The sequence below is a fragment of the Elephantulus edwardii genome, unplaced genomic scaffold (genome assembly GCF_000299155.1).
Source record: "Elephantulus edwardii isolate Elephantulus edwardi_28Jun2011 unplaced genomic scaffold, EleEdw1.0 scaffold00184, whole genome shotgun sequence".
Classification (NCBI taxonomy): domain Eukaryota; kingdom Metazoa; phylum Chordata; class Mammalia; order Macroscelidea; family Macroscelididae; genus Elephantulus; species Elephantulus edwardii.
Window position 1 is genome coordinate 3,366,994 of NW_006399934.1, and position 26,010 is coordinate 3,393,003.

Sequence of the window (26,010 nt, forward strand, 5' to 3'; positions counted from 1 at the left end):
GGGAAAATGATACAAATTTTCTTAAATTTTAAAAGTAGTTGATTTTTGAGGATGTAGAAAAATTGGAATTATTTATTGCTAATAGGAATAACATTAGCTTTCTACGAAGATAGCAATGAAAGCAAAGAAGGAATCCCTTGCCCTTCTCAAAACTGAAGCCAAAGCAAAGGCATTAAAGGCCAAGAAAGCAGTCCTGAAGGGCATCCACAGCCAAAAAAAAAGAAGATCCTCTGTCACCCACCTTCTAGTGGCCTAAGACGCTGAGACTCCAAACGCAGCCCAAATACCTCCAGAAAAGCGCCCCTAGGAGAAACAAGCTTGACTACTATGCCATCATCAAGTTTCCTCTGACCACTGAGTCAGCCATGAAGAAAGATAGAAGATAACGACACACTAGTGTTCATTGAGGATGACAAGGCCAAACAAGCACCAAATAAAACAAGCTGTAAAGAAGCTCTGTGACATTGATGTAGGCAAGATCAACACCTTGATGAGGCCTGATGGAGAGAAGAAGGCCTATGTTTGACTTGCTCCTGACTATGATGCTTTGGATGTTGCCAACAAAATTGAGATAATCTAAACTGGGTCCAGCTGGCTTTTTTTTTTTACATTTTGGAATTTTTAATTAAGTTTTTATTATTAATTTTAATGAAAATTTACAGAGATTTTGGATATCCATTCATTCATTGTTGCACTTTTCTCCCTGCCCACCTTTCCCCTCCAGTTCATTCTCTTTGAAAAGTAAAAGAAAAATGCTTTGTTATACAGTCCCTCAAGTCCACTCCACTATGCAGCCTTCATTCTGGACTCATGTCATGACAATAATACCTAATCATAAATATATACCCTTTAAACAGTATTTATCCCCCTTTTTTCTTCTCCCTAACCCCGACATCAGTCCCGTTTTACAACAGTGGCACTACACAGTATTTGTCCTTTTGTGACTGAGATATTTCACTCAGCATAATGTCCTGCAGGGTCACCCATTTTTTTGTTGTTTTGTTTTTTCTATAATTATATTTTATTAATTTTCATAAACATTTACAAAGATTTTGGGTTTCCATTCATTCACTGCTGCACCATTCTCTCTACCCTCCTGGGTCACCCATTTTTAATATTTCATGAGTTCTTTGTTTTCAATGCAGCCTAGTATTCCATTGTGTGAATATACCAGAGTGTCTCCATCGATTCGTTTGTTGATGGGCACTTGGGTTGTTTCCAGCTCTTTGCTGTTGTGAACAAAGCCGCAATAAACATGGGTGTGCATGTAATTTTAAAATTTTACATTGATAAATGTAGAGAGAACATAAGATAATAGATGCTAAGTAGAATAAACGACTTAAAATTTTCAAAAAGCAATAAATACAGTGCTCGCTTACTAAAATTGGAGCCATATATAGATTACCATGGTCTCTGCGTAAGGATGACGCGCAATTCGTGAAGTGTTCCGTATTTTGCAGTAATGATCTCTTCACAGTATCTTCTCTGTTAAATCTTTATTACTTTAGTGCCTCTTTACTGTTTGAAATGCACTTCAATAATTTTATCTATTTCAAATGTTTTAACTAATTAAAATTAGCTTTAGAAAAGGGACTTGATACATGATGAATCTAAAAAATACATGAAAGAAACCAGACACAAGTGATCACATATTAATGATTCCATTTGTAGAAAATACTAATAGGTAGGTCCATAAATAGAACGCATATGTTGACTACCAGAAGGAAGTGGTCGTAGTCGGGAGACTGTGATTGCTTAATGAATATAGGATTTTGAGATAATGGAAATGTTTTGGAACTCTAGTTCAGCCGGAGTTGGTGGTTATACAAAATTGGCTAAATGGCACTACATTGTTCTCTAAAATTATGTTATTGGAATTTCACTTGGGAAAAACTCAAACATTTGTGTGCATTTTCTGCGTGTTAGTCTGAAAACTGGTGTAGAAGAAACAGCATGACCTTTGCCAAGCAAGGATGGCATTTATAGTTCATATTTATTAATTCATTCTTTGGAAAAAGTGCTTAAAATTTTCTATTTCAAAAAACCCTGCGAGAGCAACTGTTAGCAGAGCTGAGGTTCAACCCACGAGAGAGGCAGCTGGGCTGTGGCTCTTTATACCTCTCACGTGGGATTCCAACATTCCGCTCGGTGAGGCTAGGATTACTGACTGTGGCAAAGTGTTTAGGCTTCTACGCCGCCACCTGATAGGGCAAGCGTTGCGGGGCGGACCGGAAGCTCAGGCGTCGGAGCGCACGGCCCCGCCCTTGGGGGGGGGGGAAGCCCACGAGGGGGCGGGCCTAGGGCGGAGTTAGCGGCAGCGGGAAAGCCGGGCCCGCCCCTTTCTTCACCTCTCTGTTTCTCGTCATGGCCCCTGCGCTGCTCCTGGTCCCTGCTGCCCTCGTCTCCTTCGTTCTGGCCTTTGGCACTGGAGTGGAGTTCGTGCGCTTTACTTCCCTCCGGCCACTCCTTGGAGGTGTCCCAGAGTCCGGCCCGGGTGAGGAGGAGGGACCCGGGCGATGACTCCAGAGCAGGGAGGTGGAGCCGAAGGAACGGGCGTGGGGGCGGGGCTTGGCGAGGGATGACAGATGGGAAGTCCGAGAGAGGGAACTCTAACCATGGAAGCGCCCAGATGCCTCAGCTAAATTAGGAACTCGGGGATAAGCGGTTTAGAGTGGCGGTAAAGTGAGGACTGAGGAGGGAGGGAAAGGGTGAAAATATTTTAGGGAATGAGCTCTGTGGAGAAGACTGTGAAGAGTGTTTAAAAGAGGAAGGCATTTGGAGAACTGAATAAAGGGAGTAATTGAAGGATATCCTTTATAGCCATGCCTTTAATGACTGCCCAGCTGTCACTGTTCTGTTACTCCTCTTCTACTTTGAGGGAGGCCTGGGAAGAAAGAAGTGGAAAAGGAATAGTGACCTGGGAAAGCTTGAAAGTGCTTGAAGAAGCTTCAAAGCATTAAGGGGCCTGAAGTCCTAAGAGATGAGGGCACGGGTGTATCTCACCATATATCTGATCTGTTGCCCTTTTCTCTCTGAACTTCGCCTAGATGTCCGCCAGGGATGGTTGGCTGCCCTGCAGGACCCCAGCATCCTTGCCTCTCTTGCTTGGGATCTAGGGCTCCTACTTTTATTCATGGGGCAGCACAGTCTCATGGCAACTGAGACCGTGAAGGCATGGTCATCCCGCTACTTTGGGGTCCTGCAGAGGTCACTGTATGTGACATGCACTGCTCTGGCCTTGCAGGTATTGGGGCTTGGCAGGTGAATTCTCAAGGGACAGAGTCTGGGGGGAACCCTGGGTTGGAAGGGCATAGAGCTTATGCTTTTGACGAAAGTGTGGGTTTGGGAGGAGAGTTGAGGGTGTTCAGGCCTCTAATCTCAGCTTCTGTTCCTCCACAGCACATATCCTACTCTATCGAGAAGGGTGTATTTGTCATTCCCCAAGCACAGCATGTGCATTCTATCTTTGCAACTTTATTCATGTTGTCCCCCTACACCCCCTATCATTTCTTCAAAATCCACACCTTAAATCTCAAGAGAGTTTCCCAGTGAATAGTACTCTGCCTTCTCATTGGGTGCTTAGCACAGGCTGCTTCCTCTGTCTAGTCACCACGCCCATTCTGAAAGTCCTCTGGGTAGGCAGGTCATCTTTACATTCTTGAGATCCCATCCAGCAAACCTGCACATGGTGAATATTTGTTAGTGACATTCATGATGCAAGAGGGCTGCAGGCCAGCCTGGAGTGGGGCAGCTAGGTCTGGGTCTCTCAAGACTGGGTTGCCAGGATACCCAGCCCCTCATCCTTCCCCAGCTGGTGATGCGCTACTGGGAATCCATACCCAGAGGTCCTGTGCTGTGGGAAGCTCGAGCAGAGCCATGGGCCACCTGGGTGCCCCTCCTCTGCTTTGTGCTACACATCATTTCCTGGCTCCTCATCTTCAGCATCCTTCTTGTCTTTGACTACGCAGAGCTCATGGGCCTCAAACAGGTGAGGTTTCCAGATCCCTACCTGGGGCCTACAGCCCTTTCTAAAATTCCTTTTCCCCACCCAAAGATTTCAGTCCTCCCCTTCCAATGCATTACTACCTTTCCTTTGCTTTTTACTCCCTCATCTTCCTTTTCTGTCAATCTCCCTCATTCCACTTGGAAAGTCCCCATCATAGGTCTCCTACTCCATTCTTTACTCCTTCCCAGATAGCAGGATCTCGGCCCAATTCTTGGAAGGAGGTAGGGTACCAGGTCCAAGTTCTAGGAGGGCATCTGAGAGAGGAATAAACAGAGGGTTAACTTGTGAATAGGCTTGACTCCATTTCTCAGTCGTTTTTCTTCTCCTAGGTATACTACCATATTCTGGGGCTTGGAGAGCCACTGGCCTTGAAATCCCCTCGGGCTTTGAGGCTCTTCTCCCATCTGCGCCACCCAGTATGTGTAGAGCTGCTGACTGTGCTGTGGGTGGTGCCTACCCTGGGCACTGACCGCCTCCTCCTTGCTCTCCTCCTCACCCTGTACCTGGGCTTGGCTCATGGATTGGACCAGCATGACCTTCGATACCTCCGGGCCCAGCTGCAAAGAAAACTCCACCTGCTCTCCCGTCCCCAGGATGGGGAGGCTGAATGAAGAGCTAACTTTTGGTTCTAAGCTTTGTACTTCTTCCCCAAAAATTCAGAAACCTTCAACAAACATCTAAGTGCTGGCTACTTCAAGCCAGGGACTCCATTCTTTAAACTCCTTGAACTTGAAACCCATTCCTCAGGGTCAGCCCTATACTTTCAATTCAGATGCCTCGGTCACACCAGACAAGGCCTCCTCCCAAATGAGGGCATGTATTTCTTCTGTTCCTTCACTATATAGGGCTTGAACTTGAGCTCCCTTCCAGCCTCTCCACGTGGGAAAAGATACCCCTTGATCAATCCCCTGACACTATTACTCAGGGATTCCCCCTTATCCATGGCTGGATCCTGTCCCAAGGAGCTGGGCTGGACTGAAAGTTTGACCACAGATAGCAGGCACTACTCCAGAGCCCATGGGGGGGCTCCACCTCCCTAGGCCCCGCCCCTGGGCACCTTCCCCAGGACCACGCTGAGAGGACTCTAGTGCTCTTTAGAAGAACAGTGGCTTAGGGCTCCCTGCTCCCCTGAGGCACATAGAAAATAAAATTTAGCCAGACTTTTATACATTTTGCTTGTAGTCTTCAGTGTCTCACAGGCTACAGGATAATGCTTGGGAAGAAGGGAACAGAAGCCTAGTGGTGCAAAGCTTCTGTAGTTGCCACCATGTCCCCTTGAGCGACTGATGGGCAGTGGCCACTCGTGGAGGGTACCCCACCCACATATACCTTCATGGAGTTTCCTAAGTCCTGTCTACCTCCAGCTGCCGTCCAGGGGACCAATAGGAGACAGACTGAAGCTAGAGAGGATAGGGCCACAAATCTGGTGGAGAAGTGAACTTTCCAATGTAGTTGGCTCCATGAAGCCTTCCTGTTCCCTTCCCCTATTCAAGCCAGCCCACACAGCAGGGCAGCAGCAGCAGCCCTGGACCCCCACAGTAACAAAGGCTGACCCGGGATGGCAAAGGGGTGGGGAGGAGCAGCTAGAGATGGGAAGGGCGGGCCTGGTTTGGAGCAGCTGCTGCTTCCTCCCCAAGTCCCTGGAGGGGCCTGAGTCACTGGCCGCCGCCCTGGGTTGGTGAGGTAGGAGTGGGGATCCTAGGCTCTTTAGGGCCCCTGAGGACTGGTCACAGACTGTCAGGGGGTCAGACACGATGGGCAGTCCCGTAGCAAAGCCTCCAGCTGGGTCTGGGGGAGGGAAGCTCCGCCCCCTCTTCGGGCTCCACCCTGCGCCCCCTTCCCTATCCTCATTGTTCTCAGACAAAGCGGTCGCCGCCCCCAGCTCAGCCCCCTGGTCCCTGTCTCCGTCCCTCCTCCCCTGCTCCCTTCTTCCCTCCTCCTCCCCTCCCGCCCATCTCCGGATCTCCCTTGCTCCCTCTCTCCTCCTCTTCCTCTCTCCAGACGCCTGGCTCTTTGGCACCCCCTCCCCCAGGGACCCACAGCGCGTGAGTTGACTTAGGGGTGTTAGCCTTGGGGAGGGGTGTGCTCTTGGCCTCCAGTCCTGGTCCTGGTTCTTGGGCTGCTTCTTCTTTGTGCTGAGATTGTGCGATCAGAGCAGAGTGGGAATGGCCAGCTAGGTCCAGGCTCGCTGCGAGCGGGGACCTGGACACAAGACTCGCAAGTTCTGGGAGAGAAGTGTTGTGGAGCTTGTCCTCGGCACGCCTGGGTCCTGGGACGCAGTCGGTGGGGTGACGGGACAGGGTTGGTGGGGCGGGGGTGGATGGTTCTGGGAAAGTGCTGGCAGCCAGAGTTCCGAGCGAGCGAGCGTCCCCGGGGAGGGTATTTCCCCCGACCCGCCTTGGAGGCGGAGAGCAGGGCGGGGAGGTGGGGGCTGGCGGAGCGGAGGGGCGTGGCCGCTGAGCACACGGGAAGGGGAGCCGGGAGCCCACAGCCTCGGGGCCCGCTACAGCGCGCCAGGCTCCGGCCACGGCACTCCTTTTCTTTTCCCCACCACCCCCTATTCCCTGTCCCCCACCCCCCAGACCTCTTCCCTCTCGGACCCCTCCTCACCTTCCTGACACCTTCCCAGGTCCTGTCGCCTTTTCCCCAGCGTCACCCTCTGACCTCCCTTCCACACACCTCCCCAGGGACCACTGGGAGACAGCTTCGCCAGAACCTGGGGCCTCCACATCAGCTTCTTTTTTTCTCTCCTTCACCCTAGCTTCTCTTTCTCCCATCTTCTCATATTTTTGGAACAGAATCTAAAACTTCTGAACCCGGTGCTGCCAAATCTGACTCCTTCCTCTCTGCCCTGAATCAGGGCTCTTCCTCTCACCTCACTGCTCCCCGCTTCCTCTCCTTGGCCCCTATCTTTCCTCTTTACTTTCTTACCTTTACCCTTTCTCAGACTCCTGATGCCCCTTGTCCACTTCCTCCCCCCTCACCCTCAGTCTCACCCCTGAGCCTCTCTCACGATCCTCTCCTTCCTGTCCTCTGCCCCAGCACTCCACAGCCTCACCCCAAGGCGATCATGGCCACCATCCCAGACTGGAAGCTCCAGCTGCTAGCCCGGCGTCGGCAGGAGGAGGCAGTGGTGCGTGGCCGAGAGAAGGCTGAGCGAGACCGCCTGTCCCAGATGCCAGCATGGAAGCGGGGGCTCCTGGAGCGCCGAAGGGCCAAGCTAGGGCTGCCCCCTGGGGAGCCTAGCCCTGGAGCTGGGACCTCAGAGACAGAGGCTGGGCCTCCAGATCCAGATGAGTCGGCTGTCCTCCTGGAGGCCATAGGGCCCGTGCACCAGAACCGATTCATACGGCAGGAGCGGCAACAACAGCAGCAACAGCAGCGGAGTGAAGACCTGCTTCCTGAGAGACGGTATGGACCACTTGAGGCAAGGGAGCGAAGACTCAGCCCTGGAGAGACAAGGGATCAGAGCCCCAAAGGACAAGAGTCAAGAGAAGAGAAGCTCAGCCCTCGAGAGGCCATAGAGAAGAGGCTGGGGATAGGGGGATCCCGAGAGTCTAGCCCCAGACCTTTGGAGACTCGGGATTGGAGGCAGAGTCCAAGAGAGACCGGAGACAGGAGCTCCGGCCAGCCAGAAGCACGGAAATGGAGGCTGAGCCCTGGAGAGACTCCAGAGAGGAGTGTGAGACTGGCAGAGCCTCAAGAACAAAACCCCAAGAGGACAGAGGTGGTGGAAAGTAGACTGAGCCCAGGGGAGTCTAGTAACCAGAAGCCGAGCCTGACAGAGGCCCATAAATGGAGGTCTGATTGCAGAGAGTCTGAAGAGCAGAATTCGGTACTACTGGAGGCATCACAGTGGAGGCCAAGCTCAGAAGAGGAAAGCAAAGAATTCTTGGAAGAATGTGGGAAAAAAGAAGAAAAGGTGGCCTCAGAAGACAGTATATGGCTATCAGAGCCCCTGACAAGGGAGGCTCAACACAACAGTCCCAGGGGCATGGAGTCTGCAGAGCAGAGGCCCAGCCTAGCAGAGGACGGCGAGAGAAGCCCACGGCCAACAGACAGGTGGAAATGGACCCTGAACTCAGGGAAAGTGCGGGAATGGACACCCAGAGACATAGAGAATCAAAAACCAGAACCATCAGAGTTGGTTGAGAAGCGGCTGGGGCCACCTGGGGTGGACCTTGGAGAAAAGGAGGCTGAGGAGGAAGAGGAGGCAGGGACTCAGAGCAGGCCTCTGAGAGCTCTGCAGAACCGCTGCTCTGTGCCCTCCCCCCTCCCACCAGAGGACGCTGGGACAGGAGGCCCTCGACAGCAGGAAGAGGAAGCAGTGGATCTCCAGCTCCCATCACCAACCCCTCTGTCTTCCCCACCCCCTGCCCTACCTGTACCCCAGCCCCCTGGGGATCCCCTCATGAGCCGGCTGTTCTATGGGGTAAAGGCAGGGCCAGGGGTGGGGGGCCCCCGCCGCAGTGGACACACCTTCACAGTCAACCCCCGGCGGTCTGTGCCCCCTGCAGCCCAGGCCCAGGTCCCTCCAGCAGCCCCGGCCACAGCTGATGCTGCAGTCCCTGGGACTGGGAAGAAGCGGTACCCGACTGCTGAAGAGATCTTGGTTCTGGGGGGCTACCTCCGTCTCAGCCGCAGCTGCCTTGTCAAGGGGTCCCCTGAAAGGCACCACAAACAGGTAGGGGATCAGCCAAGCCAGACTTCTTAGGTGCCCGTGGAACAGTTCTCTCTGGGCACCAGTACTTTCTTTCATTTTTATACCCTTGTATTCTTGTCTCCCTCTATTATTTCTTGCTAATTCCAGCCACCACCCTTCCTCCCTCGGTGCACACCCCCCCCCTTTCTTGCTGTCATCCTGCTCCATTCCTTTCTGAGCCCTGAGGAGCCAGCAGCAGCTTTGGGTGTGTCTCCCAGGGTGTGCCTACCCAGCTCTTTCTCCCTTCCCTCTGGCACTGAGTTCTTCCCTCTTTCCGTTTCCTTCCCTCCTTTCCTCTGTTCCTGTGGGACCCAGCCTGGCCGGTCTGGTGGGCGATGAGAGCTGAGGATGAGACAGAGAGAAGGTCCAGAGAAATCTAGGGAAGCCAAAGAGATGAGTTACAGATTCTAGAAAGAAACAGTAGGGAATATGACAGGAAGGTCTCCCTCCCAGTCCTAAGGAAGAAAGGGGCAGCGCTGAGTAGGGACATCCAGGGAGAGAGCTATGAGAGGGAACAGGGCTAGCCAAAGAGCAGAGAAAAGGCTTTTGAACCCTGAGTCTGCCCCATAGGAGAGACACACAGAGTCCATTTGAAATGGGTGACCTTGGGGTTACACACCCCCAGCTGGGCTACCATTTCAGACAGTGCTTCCTTCTCTCTTGGGACAAGAAAAGCCTTCTCCTCTTCCAAAATACCCTCACCCCTCACTCCCCCGTTCTTCCTCTTTGGGCTTCCCCTCCCTTCCAGAACTGGCTCAGCAATTGGTTTTCCCCTTTCCTCCTGGCCTCTCTTTCCCTTTGGGGTAGAAGAAGAGAGAAGTAAATTCTGACACACAGTTCTCAACATCTGGAAGGCTGAGGAGTAACTTAGGAGTTGGGGAATGGTGGGCAGAGGGTCAGAGGTTAGGTTGAATAAAGACTACAGGGAAGTGGCAGGGCTCAGGCTAACTTCTCCCCTAGCCCAGTTCTTTCTGTCCCCAGCTTAAAAATCTCTAGGGAAAGATAGCTCAGTCACATCAGATTCAGGTTCCTCCAGCTAAAAGACACAGCAGCAAGAAAAAGTATTGGAACTCCAACCAGCAGCAGCAGCAGTATCTCCCCTATCTTTCCAACTCTCAACTAGAGCCCTGAGCATCCTCTCATGAGCCATCCAGAAACTAGAGGCCCTTCCTGGCCTTCAGTTCTCATCTTACATCCTAGCATTTGGTTGTTAGATCTTCGATGTCAGTGAGAAGCCTTAGGGTCTAAATATCTAGGCTATGCCTAGTGGTCATTTGGTCCTCAGATTCATCTCCACCTATCACTTATGCTCCCATTCTAGAAGCCTCTGATGGCTGGGAAATACAAAAGAGGTAGGTCAGGAGACTATGAGGGGGAGGTGTTCAGAAAGGTCACTTCCTACTAAGGTCAGCTTGTGCTTTGGGAAGAAAAAGGAAGTGAGACACTTTGGATTCCAAATCCCAGTGTCCATCTGTTGGGATCCAGGAACCTGGTAGAGAGCAGGACCAGGGATGGTGACCATTGCTAGGTCAGAGAGTAGGGGAGCTGGAAGCAGATCGGCCAAACAGGAAGTCTGGGGTGGGGGCCGGAAGGCTGGTGGGGAAGGCTGGGTCCAGGGCCTGCCAGAACTGTGCTCAGGATGTGGTGAGAGAATAAGGAAGCAGTCTTCTGGGTTGGGGGTGGGGAAGAAGCAGCACAGTTTCCTAGACCCAGACACCTCACCCTTCCATCCTCTCTCAGCTCTTCTTGTAGCCTCTTGTTCATCAGCAACACCCCAGCCCACTGACTCAGTGTTACAAAGGGCTGTCACCCCTTGCCACCCGCTCCCTAAATAATTCTTCTTGCACGCTAATTCCATCAAACTGATCTCTGACATTGGGAGAGAAATCCCAGCCTTGGCAGCTACTGGGGATATCTCTGGCTGAGAGGCCCGCCCTTCTCTTCCCTGGCCCCCTTGTGACCTTATATAGCTGATGAGAGAAGAGCAAGTGAGTCACCCCCTGCCCACTCCCCCCACTGTCATGCAGGCTGTGCATTCCTGAGAAGCCCAGTCAAAAGTCTGAGGAGGGGAGTGAGAAGAGGGGCAGGATAGGGGGTGGGAGTGGGAAGAGACAGACATAGACTGAGAGCAAATCAAAGGCATCCTTCTTCTGAGAATGGTTAATGAATGATGGAGATTGTTATTGCAAAACCAAATCCCTTGTCATGGAGTTGCTTCCATTGTAGAGTAGAATTGACCCACAGAGGTTTCTTGGCTGTAATCTTTATGGACACAGATTGAGGCCTTTTTTTCCATGGTGCTACTGGGTGAGGTCATGCCTCCAGACTTTTGGTTAGTAGCTGCTTACAAATCCTTTGCACCACCCAGGACAGTGGACCAGCAGGGGAGTGCACTTATCAAAGGAGTGACACCAAAATGACTGACTGTAACAGTTTTGATCCATGTAAGCTGTGGGCACTGGTGAGGCCTAGGCTAGGTGTGGGTGCTGTGGTGTAGCTAGGCCAGGAGCTGGTGTAGGAGGATGGAACCTGTGGCTCCTGGGCTACCCACAGTAGCATGAAAAGTATGACCTCACTGACCAAGGACATATGGGAGCACCTAGATGGGGGGTGCAGGGAAGGACCTGACAGGATTCTGTATGATCTGCTATGTGAGAGGGTCCATGAGGGTATCATACCCTGAGTTACAGCACTGAGTAACAGTACTGCCCAGGAACCTTATTATCCCAAACATGGATGTGATGAGAAAATAGAATGGGATGTGTAGAATCTGGTTGCTGTCACTAAATTCCCTTGGCAGTTTTATCAGTGTGTACTACGGTTCTACCGCACAGACTGGGTTCTCTTATATTGCTTCCCCAACCTCTGTCCTCTGTTGAGACCTTTTCAGAATTCTGGATGAACCTTTATCTTCCTGTTGTGCAACTTCCATCTCTTATCAGTTCACTTCACAAACATTGATTGGATACCTACTGTGTGCCAAGCACTTTTTTTAGACAAAAATTTCTGTCCTCTGATAGAAGAGGTTGGGGTGACAGATGAGCAAATTCTGTAGAAAGTGGGAACTGTTGCGGGGGGGCAGAAATTAGAAAAGAGGTAAATGGAACCTAGAGAGAAGAGATGTGGGAGAGTGAATATAGCAACTTTATAATAAGAAGATTGAGAGGAAGGGAACCCTGGGAGATACCTAGGGGAAGTTTCAGGCACAGGGAACAGGCAGGGCAAAGGTGAGAGTGGACCTGGTGGGCTTGGAGGAAAGGAAGGCCAATATGCCTGGATTGGGTGTGGGGAGGGGCACATGAGCCACTGTCAGCCTTTTGGCTTTTGTTCTCAAATGAGGAAGCAGTAGAGGATTTGAAGTCAGAGTGATGTAGTTAGTCTCTGAGCTCCAGCTTCCTGCGGGGATCCAGATGTCCCATCCCACACAACCCTGAGCCGACCACCTGCTCACCCTTTGGCTTCTCTCTTCCTACACCCTAGTCCATGCAGATAGTCATAAACTGACTCCAGCAAAGGCCTGAGTAGAACATCTGGACCTTTCCAAGTACATGGAATCCTCCTGTTTCTCTCCCTAATCCATTTGGCTACCTAGTTAATCCCACTCTGCCCCTTCACCCTGAGCTTCTTAGGAGAGTAAAAGGGAAGGGAGGAAAGGCAACCAGAACAGCTGGGGCTCAGCCTGCCCTTGGGACAGTGTTTACCCTCCATACTTTTTCCTCTGGTCTTTTGCTCTGTCTCTGCCTGCTCCTCTGGCATCTCTCTGTGCATTTTCCTCTGCTCTCAATACCCCACTACCTCAGGGCTCATCTCCCTGGTGTGTTGAGCAGAGGTCTCTTGCCCCTCTCAGCCCTAGGTCCCCTTTGTTCTGAGTCTGTTCCAGCCAGAGGAGAGAAGTGAGGGGCAAGTGTCCAGGATCCTGGGTTTTCCAGGGGAAACCCAAGGTTCTAAGGACATAGACAGGGAGCTTAGCCTCTAGGGAGTGCGCTGCTAATCCAAAGGCGGTACCTCTCTGGCAGTGCAAATCCACTCTCCACTTGGTGGACAGACAATCTCCTCCTGGGCGATTTATAGCCTCCAAAAACCTACTGAGTGAGGGTCAGCTATGAATTTGTTCTGACTCCAAGGCACCTAATAGCATATATCCATGTATTAATATGGAGAACTGGAAAACGATACTTCCATTTGCCAGGGACTCCCTCTCCATCATGCTGGTAAAGAGGAGAGAAAGACCCCTAACAAGATGGACTGACACAGTGACCGTAATAATGGGTCCAAGCATTAGATCGTGAGGATGGCATAGGACAGGGCAAGGTTGAACCTTGGGGTCAGTGTGAGTCACAGTTGACTCAATGGTACCTAACAAGAAGAAAAACAACTCTTTCATCCACCTCTTTCCTGTCAAGTCAATGCAAATTTCACCCCCTCTGGGAGACCTTCTAGAATGCCCTCTGTGTTCTGGGGGTGGGGGAGGGGGTTCAGTCACAGAATTTATCTCTGTATTTTATTTTTTACCCATTACCGCCTACGCTCTAAAGAGCTGGGACCTTGGTCTGTATTACTCACTTTTTGCCTGCACAGCCCCTGCCAGAGCACAGGCCAAAGTCTGACGGTTTTGAAATAGCATGTTTGAAGAGAGGGCATCTAGGATTGATAAGCTAGTATTAAGAGGGAGACTAGATGGCAGAGTGGCGGGAGAAGGGAGTCAGTAGAGTGCCCTCGCCCAGCCTCTGCCTCCCACTCCCACCTGCTCCTCCAGCCATCCTCTGGGTTGACCAATCTCCTCTTCCTTCTCTCATATGCAGCTCAAGATCTCCTTCAGCGAGACGGCCCTGGAGACGACTTACCAGTACCCCTCTGAGAGTTCAGTACTGGAGGAGCTGGGCCCAGAGCCAGAGGCCCCCAATACTCCAGGCACCCCACCATCCCAGCCAGATGATGAAGAAGATGAGGAAGAGCTGTTGCTCCTGCAGCGGGAGCTCCAGGGCGGGCTGCGAACCAAGGCCCTGATAGTGGGTGAGAGAAACGCTGCCGGTCCCCGGGTGCCCCCTGGTGTGTGGGGATGGCACCGCACCCCAGGAGGGCTGGAATAGGTTTACATCAATATTAGCCCTTGGGAAGGACTTGGCAAAACCTCTAGCCTAGCCTCTCCTTTTATAGATGGGGAAACTAAGGCACTGGACGACGAAGTGCATATCAGGCTTCAAGACCAAGGCTCCTTCTGGTGCTCTAGTATAGCTCCAAACACATGGTCAGACAGGCCCCAGTTTGAATTCTGGCTTATCTTTTTTTTTCCTGCTGTGTCCTTAGCAAAATCGTTTGACCTCTGTTTTTTCCTTTCTGAATCGAAGTTGATAATAACGATAACCTTCAGGAACTGTTGAGAGAATCAAATTCTTTTGGTTCATCATCCAAAACCATGTTTGGATACCAAGTTACTTAACTTCCTTTGGTGTTGTATGAAATTAGAATTACATTCTCATATAACTGTAAGAAGGCACCCAGGTGATGCAAACCTGGCCACTAACTGAATGGTTGACTTGACTGAGCCATCTGTGGAAGAAATATGTGGTGATCTGTTCCCATCCAACCTCAAAATCTCATGGAGCATGATCATACACTACAAGTCCAGTGACTCACTTGGCACCTACCTCTAACGTAAGTGCCTGAACAGAATGCAAGCTAAAGGACTGATGGTCCCTGTTACTTGTAGTAACAAACATGCAGGAGGAGGAAGATAGAGCACTCTTTTGCCAGTCGTCCTTTCAGCTTTGGGTGGGAGGGCAGGAGACAAAGGTCCTCCTTGCTCATTCTTTCTTGTCATCTCCCCTTGCACAGATGAGTCTTGCCGGAGGTGACCCTTTCACAGAGAAGATATATTTTTCTCCTTTGAAGAACTGAAGACCCTGGAGCTTAGAAGATCCTGAGTAGACAGACCCTGAATATGAGTGTGGCTGGGAAGGACAATGTTCCCCAGCTTGCTTTTCTCATCCTGTTTCTGCAGGCAGAGCCAGTTGTCCAACTTCAACTCTCATCCAATGCCCATGGTGTGTCAAACATGTTGGCGCCTCCAGGTGATCCAAGAGTGAGTTCCAGGCCATGGATGGAAGCACAGGGCCCACTGGAGTGGGAGTAGGGTGTATGAAGATGGCATGTCTCCTCCATTCCATGGGCAAGGACACTGTCCCCAAAGTCTTCCTCAGCTACCCATCTCCCTGGGGTCCTCTCAGGATTTAAGCACTCATCTATGTCCCTGGGAAGTCTGGCCTGCACTCTGATCTCAATAATGCCACCCTGTGTTTACAGAACCTGCCCCCTCTCCTGACCACAGTGTGGATTACAAACCCTTCCAGCTCCCAGCACGATGCAGCCAAAACCCAGGTTTACAAGCCACGCCCATCCCCCAGTCTATGTGACACCCCTCCCCGTTGCCTCCTTGGGTGTACCCTGGGACATAGCTCCTCCCATTTTTGCTCAGTATTACTGTGCCTCAGTTTTTCCCAAGAGGAAAGACTGGGAATCTTGACTTTGTATTCCAAGATAGTTATTTAATTCTATTCCTCCTAATTTCACAATTGAAATGAATTTTAAGAGCGTGGGGTGATGAAGGAGGCACCTCACTTTTCCTTTATTAATTGTGGTTTGTTTGTTTTTTTTAACTTTCCATAATAAAACAGAAGTCTCTCTGATTTTCCTGCTGTTTTCCTTAGTGGGAAAACTAAGTGTGTGGAGGACCTTGGAGACTCCAAGTTCCTCATTCCCAGCCTCACCCATTTGCCTTTTAGTGATAAAGAGGAAGTGGCCAGAACTGTGAAATGAGGGCTTTTCATGGTTTTAATTTGCAGAACAATAACAGATATGAGCAAGGACAGTTGAGTGTTCACTGGATTGAAAGTATCATGAGGGTGGACATTTTTTTTTTGCCTGGAACCTAGTAGGCACACAAGAATTGCAAAACTGAATAAAATGAACAAATGAATTAGTAGATGAAAGGAGTTAAAAGATCTGAAGTAGAGGATGCTGAGTTAAAGGATTGTGGTAGTCAGAGACTGCTGCAGTACAAACAGCCAGGTAATATGTGTCATAAAACTCATGTAAAGGGCATTACATAACATCTTGGGAGCCACCAACAGTAATCCCCTGAAAGTATTGTAAAATTTCATATCTACAGAAGGAGAGTTTCCTGAAAACTGGTCTCTGATAGACAATATCTGTTACCTTCCTAAAGTGCTAAGAAGGAGTGCTAGTGCAATGTGTTAGGTGTTATACACCAAAAGGTCAGCAGTTCAAACCCACCAGTTGCTTTACAGGGGAAAGATAAGCAGTCTTCTTCAGGAAAGATTTATGACTTTGGAAACCCAGTGGAGTATCACAATCGGTATGTATGTATCAAAATCTGTCATGGGTTTAAAGGGTTAAGATCCATGAATAAATTCATCCCTTTGGTAGCCAAGAATTGTTAACAGTAGATTTTCCCATTTCAAAGAACATCTTCTAGAAATGTGGTGCATCTGTGGTTTATTTTTCAATTACTATCAAGCTGATTTTGATTCATTGTGACAACATACATGCTAGAAAAGAACTGTGTTCCATAGGTGTTCCAGTGGGTGATTTTTTTTTCTCCCAAATAGATGATCTCAAATTCTCTTTGGACAAACTTACATCTTTCACATAGCAATCAAACACTTTAGCACCATACACAGGCAACATTTTACCAAGTGATGTATCAGCCCAGCCCTCAAGGCTAGTAAAGGCCTAGATGAGAAGTTCTAGTTCTTTTACTGCTACTCAGGATGCCTCTTAATCTAATCATAGAGACTTCTTGTCATGAAAAAAAATTAAGACATGAATCCTAAGCATATGCCAAAGATCTGTGACAGGCAAAGTGTATAATGAATGAGCTACCAGCTCAGAGAGGGTTTGAGCATGGAATTCTTGGTTTGTTGCTAGATCCTGGAAAGTCAGCTGCAACTATGAAGCTTAATTTAACCATGAACAACAGAATGAGACGTTCCCTGATTCTGTGCCATCCTCACAATTGCTGTTAAGCTTAAGCCCTTTGTTGCAGTTACTATTCAATTATTCTCATCTCTCCTGAAAACATGCCTGTCTAAAAAGCAGAAAACAGGTCATAGGGACATAGGGCCAAGAGAACCTCTCTGGAAGGGCCAGAGGGAGTAAGAATAGCACAGCCCTTCACTGCCCCAGAACAGAAAGCAAATCAAGAGCCCACAGCCCTGTACCATGGTGCCTCTAGAGCCCCAGGAACAGCAAGAGGTTCATTTATTTGTTGTTAACTCACAAACACAGTTATGGTACCAACAATGGGGATTATTAGTGAAGTGAGTGGGATAGGCAAAGAATATCTCACTATACAATCAAGGCTTTAGCTCAGCAGCTCCAAGGCACAATTCCTCAATAAGTCTAGGTTGTGGTTTCAGTTCAGCAATTAACTACAAATCATCCAGCAAGGTTTGCCTCAAAGTAGTTATAACTAAACTATCCAGCAATGTTTGCCTCAGAATAGTTATAAACCAGTTTCTCCTTCAAACATCTGACAAGAACAGCCAAACCTTTAACTGTGGCCAGCACAAATGCAAGAAGCCTCTGGTCACACTTTGTCAATGTTTATCCACAGCAGTGCCAACAGTCTCTCCTCCATCAGGATCTCACTCTTACCTGGTCTTGCCACCATAAGCCTTGCTCGTGTCAAATCTTGCTCCTCAGTGTGGGAAGCACTCCTTCTCTTATTCTAGTCCCACACATGGTGGTAATTTGCAAGACCATGTGTCTGCAGTTAAGGTAGCTGGAGACCAGAGGCTAAATGGCTTAAAAAAAAAGGAGAGAAAAGAAGGTGAGCTCCGGTTGCCTAGTGGCAAGAAGCTGCACTGCAATCACAGAGGTACACATTTCAAGTCCATTGGATGCTCTGCTGAAGAAGATGGTACACTCATATAAAACAATAATACTTTTAAAAATTTAAGAAAAGTCAACTTTTAGTCTAACACTACAATGCCCAAAGTATGTGAGACAAAGTCACGTCATCGTAACTTCCAAGGCAGATTTGTTCATTTTTTCTGGCAGTCTATATTTAATATTCTTTGCCAACACCACAGCCTAAAGGAAAAGTTCTTCAGTCTTTGATATTCATAGCTCAATTTTCTTTTTCCTGGAAAAAAAGTATATGTAAAATACACAGCTAGAAGGTTGGGGAGAGGTGCAAGATAAGGAAAGATACATCAAACAAGTTGCTCAAACATGGCTTTTTTCTATGGAAGAGAGGGAATTTGACCTTTACCTCATCTACTTTTCCAGGCTCAAATATATTTGCTCCTAGAATGGTTAGACCCACGGAGCCCCATTTGCCAATCTCTTCCTAGAATAATGGGGAAGGATGTTTAGCATTTAAGCTTTTAAGAAATATTAATGTGGTAAAGGGAATCATGTTCAAATATCTTCTTTGAAAGCTGTTGGAGCTCTAGTGGCCTAGGGGAAAGAAGCAGTTCAAATGTCAGCCTGTGGAGCTGTTCCCAGTCCATCCTTTAGTACTTGTTGATGCCAAAGAGACAAACTCCATAGAACTGGGATAACTTAAGCAAAAGTATACTGATGGATTGACACAGTAACTGGGGTAATGGGAGTAGCTGTTTCAGAGTCAGTGAGATTGTCTCAGGATAGGGCAGGCTTCAGAGCTGTTGTACATAGACGGTCACTATGAGTCGCAGGTGACTTGATGGCAACACATACAGAGTAGTAAGGCTGTGTTGGTGAGAAAGTGAAAAGCATCAGATTTGGTGTAGAATCGGGTCAAGAGATAGAATACAATAGGAAAGACACCCAGACACTTGCATGAAGAAGTAAATTGGGACCCATAGTTTATCTACTCCCATTGTATTTGTAGCTTTTCCTTGGTCAGGGCTCTCAAAGGGTATCCATTTCCATTGAGTATAGGAAGATAGGCCAGTTATGGATGATGTTGATCAAGGTCCAAATGCCAGATGTGCTGAAGAAAGGAGTGCTGAATAGAACCACAAATGGCTTTGCTATCAAGAAGTAGTCAGCCAGATGCCTCCTGGTTATTCAGCACTCAGAAGCTGGGATTTACTTCACTGAGTGCCACCCTCACATTCATTCTGACAGCTTTGTCCCTCCTGGAGAACAGTACTGGCTTCCATATAATATTGTCCAACTTTCACATGTATATGAAGTGTGGAGTTTTTATCTTAATCTGGCTTTCCTAGTGTAGAAGATTGACCATGTGGAGGGGTGGGACTCAGCAAGTGAGGTATGTTGGCCCATCCACAAAGGGATTGGCTATCTACCATTCCACCAAGGGGACTGGTGAGTCTCAACAATCTACAAGAGAATTGGCTAGTCTCATCAATAAATTGAACAGGTCTAGCTTCAGAGAAAAGGAGTTTTTCCCTCACCAGAAGGAATTCTTCCTGCACCAGAAGAGATGGAATTCCTTTCCTAGCCAGAGAGTAGAGACCTCCCCCAACCCAGTGAAATGTAGGACACACTCAGGGATGGCAGTAGCAGTGGCGGCTGAACTGGAGAACTGGGTGTGAAATGGGACTCTTGGGTGGGGGAGTCAGTATTGACAAGACTGAAAAGTTTGTTGAGCAATTAGGGGGAGAGGCAATATTGGCAGGACTGAGAATTTACAAACCTGTAAAGGCACAAGGCTCAAGGATGAGGTGATGCGTGCACATTTTGGGAAGTATCTTGACTATTTTGGTATTAATCTGGATTCTAACTTTTTTATTCCCTCAGTATGGTTCTGTGTGGTCCGTGAGCTATCATAACCAATTTTTTTGGACTCAGTCAAGCTGTAAGATTGGTGTTGAGATGAGCAGAAAGAGGTATGGGAGTGTGGGAGACCTGTCTGACCTCATGGGTATTTGTTTTGTTATTGATGCTGTGGGCAGCAGTAGTTTCCTCCTGTGAAGTTGGTAAAGGTCAGATATGGCACTCCCCGCATGACCCTCACTATTTTTACATGAAGCTATTGAAAATATCATAGTTTGCTTCGGAGGCACCTTAGGCCTCAAAATGGCATCTTTGCTCTTTGGCACTTCATTATTATTGTTGTTAGGGGCTATCAAGTCAGCTCTGACAACAGTTCAAAATAGTACACAATCTTGCACCATTCTCATGCTCTACAATGCTGAAGCGCATCTTGCAGTCATTCCATTTTGCATCAGTTATCCATTTATCTTGCACCAATCCATTTCTTTGAGGGTCTTCCTTTGCTGATTCTTCATTTTCCCCAAACACGAAGTCCTTTCCCAAGGACTGGACCCTCCTAACAACACGCCCAAAGTGTGTGAGATGAAATCTCACCACCCTCACCTCTAAGGAACACTCTATTCTTTTTTTTTTTCCTCCTTTTTTATGATGGTGGATTAGTTGCATTTTATTGGGTTTTAGGAACACTCTATTCTTATGTCTATGTTATATTCAGTATTCAGTATTTTATGTCAATTTCACAATTTAAAGGAATCAACTAACTCTTCTTTTGTCTTCCTTATTTACTGACCAACTTTCACATGCATATAAAGCAATTCAAATTACTATGACCTACATCATCTGGTACACCTTAGTCTTTAACTGACATTCTTACTCTTTAGCACTTTACAGAAGTCCTTGACAGCAGATTTGCCCAATGCAATACATAATTTTTTGACTGCATGGGTGTTGATTGTAGATTCTAGTAAAAGGAAATCCTTGACAACTTCAGTCTTTTTCTGCACTGATCACAATAATGTCTCTTGGTCCAGTTGTGAAGATTTTAATTTGTTTTTATTGTGATTTGAATAAAAGTTTACAAAGCAAAAATTTATTATCCAACCATACATACATATTCTATAACATCAATTTCAACATTTACATATAAAAAGATTGGGGGGAGGGTACATGGGAATGTCTGCATTTGACCTTTATTACCTTCATAAAGGGGAACAGTTCCCATCAGAAATATCTACAACATAAAACCAATTCCTATAAGATCAGACATGGCCTCCACATTCTTCTACCCACTTCTACTAATTCCAACACCAATTGTACTGCTCTACTGTTGTTGTTATCAAGTGACATTGAGTCAGAACCAACTCATAGTGGGTTTTCAGAGGCTTTTAAATTGCACAAGAGAAAACAGCCTATCTTTCTCCCACAGATTATTTGGTGGATTTGAACCGCCTGCCTTTGGCTTTGCAGCATATATCTTTAACCACTAGGCTACCAGAGTTCCCTACTTCTCTGCTACTGGGTCTACGACTGTTAACTCACTGTTGTGCTACTACCGAGTTCCTGACTACTGAAGTGCCCACACAGATCTTACAAAATCATACTCATGGTTATGGAGTTTATTAGAGAAGTTAACAAACTACCATTCAGGTTGGCAACAGGATACAATTCTTTATTCAGTTGTTCCCATAGGCCCTTTGACGTAAGACCTCATGATTTAGGTCAGTGTCACCAAGTTCTCTTGTTATTGTGTACCATAGAGTCAGAACCAACCAATAGCTGACTCTCCAATAGGTTTTCAGAGTCTGTTAATTACATGAGAGGAGACTGCCCACCTTTCTCTCACAGAGCAGCTGGTGGATTCAAATCACATACGTTTGGGTTACCAGTGCAAATCCTTACCACTATTCCACCAGAGCTCCTCACAAAGTTTCGTTGATCCTGGCAGTTATGGCATCTCTCCTCAGTCTCCAGCAAGCTTAGGTGGAAGCCCCTAGCTCTGGCTCCATAGGGCAGCAGTCCCGGGTCAGCTCTGTTTCATGTTGGTTTCGGATTCCTCTCTAAAGCTACTGCTGCTCTTGTGTAGATCCTAGTCTAATTGGTGCAATGATCTCTGACTTTGAAAGATGTGTGCTGAATTCTGCTTCTTAGAAAGATTCTCCTCTTCTATTGCTAAACCTGCTCCACTTAATCTGGGTGAGATGGAAAAATCAACCAGTCCATCTTAGAAGACACTGGCAAAAATAAGGCCCCAGGATTCAATGGGATACCAGTTGATGTATTTCAATTAACATATGCAGCCTTGGATGCACTCATTTGTCTAAGCCAGGAAATTTGGAGGACAGCTGTCTGGCTAACAGATTGGAAGAGGTCCATATTTGTTCTTGTTCTCAAGAAAGGTGATCCAACTGGATGTGGAAATTATTGAACAATATTAATATCACATGCAAGCAAAATACTGCTGAAGATCACACAAAAATGGCTGGAACAGTATTTAGATAAGGAACTGCCAGAAGTTCAAGCAGGATTTAGAAGAGGCCATGGCACCAGGGACATCACTGCTGATGTCAGATGGATCCTGGCTGAAAGTAAGGAATACCAGAAGAATGTCTGTTTGTGCTTTATTGACTATGCAACGGCATTTGACTGTATGGATCATGACAACTTGGGACTGACACTGAGAAGTATGGGAATCCCAGAGCACCTGATTGTTTTTCTTTTCCCTTCCCTTTTTCTTGTTGTATACCATCGAATCAGATCTGACTGGCACAAGAGAAGATTGCCCCTCCTTCTTTAGTACAGCATCTGGTGGATTCAAACCATACACCCTTGGGATTGCAGTGCAGCATCTTACCACTAGGCCACCAGAGCTCCCTTTAAAGTACTTGATTGTACTCAGGAGGAACCTATACCTGGATCAGGAGGCTGTTGTGCAAACAGAGCAAGGGAGCACTGCATGGTTTGGAATTTGGAAGGGAATGTGTCAGGGTTGTATTCTCTCTCTACACGGTTTCAATCTGTATGCTGAGCAAATCATCTGAGAAGTTGGACTCTATGGCAAGGAGTATGGCATCAGATTGGGGGGAGATTCATCAATGTTAGGCAGATGACACAACCTTGCTTTCTGAAAGTGAGAAGGATTGAAACACTTGTTGCAGAATATCAAGGAATGCAGCCTTCAGTATAGATTTCATCTCAATGTCAGGAAAATTAAGATTCTTATCACTGGACTGGTAGGCAGCATAATCATGGATGGAGAGGAGATTGAAACTGTCAAATGACACATTGCACTGGGAAAATCTGCAGTTAGGAATCTTTCCAAATTATTGAGGAGTAGTATGTCAGTTTGAGGACTAAGATGCATCTGATTCAGGCCATTGTCTTTCCAGTCACTTGATACATATCTGAAACCTGGACAATGAATAAGGATGACAGAAAAAGAATTGATGCCTTTGAGTTGTGGTGATGGAGAGGAGCACTGAACATTTCATGGATGGCCAAAAGAATGAACAAATATGTTTTGGAGAGGTGCAGCCAGAGTGCTCTTTGGAGGCAAGAATGATGAGGCTTTGCCTCACATACTCTGGACATGTTGCTAGGTGGTGCTATTCCTTGGAGAGGGACATGATGTTGGGACAGGTGGAAGGTTGGCGAAGGAGAGGAAGACCCTTAACCAGGTGTACTGATATAGTGACTGCTGCAATGGGCTCATGTGTCAGGAAGTGTGACAATAGTGCAGGATAGAACAGGGTTCAGATCACTCACTATGAGTTGTGCTCGACTCGGCACCTAACAACGACAACAATCTTAGAAATACTTGTAAACTACTGTTGGGAAATGGAACTGGCACATATGGATCCTTATCCTTGACTTCTTGGATGCATTGTTTGATGTTGCTATAGTCACTGCGCCAATCCATCTTGTTGAGGGTCTTCTCTTTCACTGATTCTTCACCTTTCCAAGGTTGATGTCTTTTTTCCAAGGACTTGCCTCTCTTAACAGTATGCCAAAATTATGTGAGATGAAGTTTCATCAATCTTTGCTTCTAAGGAGCAGCCTGGCTGCACTCTCTCCAAGACGTGTTTGTTCTTTTGGCAGTCCATGGAATATTCAGCACTCTTTCCTAACATGCCAACTCAAAGACATAGACTCTTCTTCTGTCATTATATATCCTATACCTGCTCCCAAATGGCTATGTTTATACTAAGCTGGTTGAGTCTTCTTAGACTTGCTTTTCCATTAGACATGTTCTTCTGGATTTTCCCAGAATAAGGGCAACCATTCTTCCTAGAACGGTTTCTTCCTCTTATCAAGCAGGTGGCGGGGTTGCCTGCCCCCCCCCCAAACTAAGCTTGTGTATTGCTGATTATTTTCCCATCAGTCTCTGTAATTCTTGATTTTGCTATGTATTGGGGTGTGTTTATGTAGCTTTGGTGGAAATCTTCCAGCTGGCTGCCATCTGAGTAGTGCAGCTGCACTCCCCTCACTCTGGTCAGTAAATTTCCTGTTCCAATAAATTAATGTCTTTTAGTTTGCCTCTAGGTCAGTTTTTCAATCTGTCTAAAAATACTTCCTCCTTCATTACCATTGGCTATTGATCACATGCTACTTCCAGATATATTTCAATGTCGGCCAATTCTTTTTGGTAAATAATTCTGTGTGCTTTGGCCATCATCTTCTTTTTATTTTTTAAGTTTGTGAAAACAAATAAAAATGGTTTATTAAGGTAATGCAAAGGAGGCATGTTTGGTGAAAGATAGATAGGCTGTGAAGAAGAATTAAAGAGAAAAGTAAATAAAGGGGGTGAAACAGCCCTGGAAGGTCAGGAATGGACCCAAAAACCTTTTGTTATGTGGCCAGAAGCAGGAGAGAGAGCCTGTCATATATTATTTTTCCACTTTTATTTTATATTGGTTTACTTACAAAGCTCATATACATTGTGTTTCATACAATCCTTCATTCATATTGTGTTTCACACAATCATTCTCAATTTAATATGTTCTATAAAATTAACCACCATTGAACTATGTCTACCACTGTCCTGTTTTTTCCAGGTCCCCACTGGATCTTTCCCATTTCCTTTACCTCTTCCCCCTCCAACTTGTGCAACCCATGATTTCTTCCTTACCCATCCTCACCCCTCTGCTCCTATGCCACCTTAGATATCATACATGTTTTACTGGTTACCTTTCTATTTCTACAATAATGCTTTTATGCAGCATTTATCCTTATGAGACTGAGTTGTTCATGCAACATAGTGCTCTCCAGTCTCTTCCAAGTTATGTAGTAATTTTTAAAAAATCATTGTTCCTGAACACTGCATAGTATTCCATTGTGTGTTGTTGTAATCGTTAAGTGCCATCGAGTCACGTATGACTCATAGCGACCCTATGAACAAAAGATCTGAACCCTGTTCTATAACTATGTTGTTTCTCTAATGTTCATAGAGTTTCCAAAGGCAGGTTGTTTAGGTGACCAATCAGCTCACACATGATTATGAATGAAATAAAAACAACCAAACAGTTTACACCCAACTTTCAACTAAACCAAGAGAACCTACCCTCCAGAATCCAACTGCTTTACACTTTAGCTTCCAAACTTAGTCACGGCCCAACTGGCTTTTAAATACAAAGGCCCACCCACCAGGTCCTGATTGACTTGAGACTTCCAGCCCCAGCTGATTGTTAGCTAAACCTAGTAAATCCAGGAAACCAGTCAGCTCACAATTGATTGTGAACAAAATAAAAATAATCAAACAGTTTACATCTGACTTTCAAATAAAACAAGAGACCTTACCCTCCAGAATCCTATCACATGAGCCTCCGAACTAGAGCATTCCATCGTATGAATGTACCACAATTTCTCAATCCATTTGGTTGTGGTTGGACATTTGGGCTATTTCCATGTTATTGCAATGGTGAATAACACTACTATGAACATTAATGTACAGATTCCATGTATGTCTCAGTTCTAATTCTTGGGGTATATTCCTAGCAGTGTAATAGCTGGGTCCTATGGAATTTCTATGTCCAGCTTTTTGAGGAAATGCCACATCTTCTTTTGATGCTTTCTGGGTCAGTCAAGATTTTACCATAGCATCTCTATGTATTGCCACCTGAGGCTTGAATTTTTATTTCTTTTTTTTTTTCAGTTCTTTCAGCTTGTGAAATGACAAGTGAGTTATTTCCTTTTTATTTCCCAATCTCATCTTTCTGTATATTCCATCATTATACCTCATTTTGACTTCTTGAGCTGCCTTTCTTTTAGGCTCTTTTACTTCAATAAGTTTTTCCTTTGTTTTGACTTCTGACATCAATTTTGGTTTTTGTTTTTCTCTTTTGTCTTTGTAATGACATCTTGTTTTCTTCATATATTCTTTTTTTAAAAAGTGTGTGTGTGTGTGTGTGTGTGTGCCGTCAAATCGAATCTGATTGATACAGGAGGAGATTGTCCCTCCTTCTCCAGCACATTATCTGGTGGATTTGAACCACACACCTCTGTGATTGCAGTGCAGCTTCTTGCCACTCAGCCACCAGAGCTCACCTACTCATGCTTT

General features: G+C 46.9%; 2 protein-coding genes across 4 annotated transcripts; both read left to right on the forward strand.

Moving 5' to 3' along the window:
- The first annotated feature begins 2,351 nt into the window (after positions 1-2,351).
- Positions 2,352-4,617, forward strand: NRM (nurim (nuclear envelope membrane protein)). Of its 3 annotated transcripts, none has more exons than XM_006896216.1 (4): positions 2,352-2,494; positions 3,048-3,244; positions 3,812-3,988; positions 4,336-4,617. In XM_006896216.1, the coding sequence occupies exons 1-4, from the start codon at positions 2,365-2,367 to the stop codon at positions 4,615-4,617; spliced, it is 786 nt and encodes a 261-aa protein (XP_006896278.1). In that variant the 5' UTR covers positions 2,352-2,364. The 3 variants fall into 3 exon arrangements, with proteins under 3 accessions (XP_006896278.1, XP_006896279.1, XP_006896280.1); XM_006896217.1 differs by having other exon boundaries at positions 2,365-2,494; positions 3,794-3,988; XM_006896218.1 differs by lacking the exon at positions 3,812-3,988 and having other exon boundaries at positions 2,365-2,494.
- Positions 4,618-7,076: 2,459 nt separating this feature from the next.
- Positions 7,077-14,563, forward strand: PPP1R18 (protein phosphatase 1, regulatory subunit 18). Its single transcript, XM_006896219.1, has 3 exons — positions 7,077-8,690; positions 13,511-13,721; positions 14,544-14,563. The coding sequence occupies exons 1-3, from the start codon at positions 7,077-7,079 to the stop codon at positions 14,561-14,563; spliced, it is 1,845 nt and encodes a 614-aa protein (XP_006896281.1).
- The last annotated feature ends 11,447 nt before the right edge of the window (positions 14,564-26,010 follow it).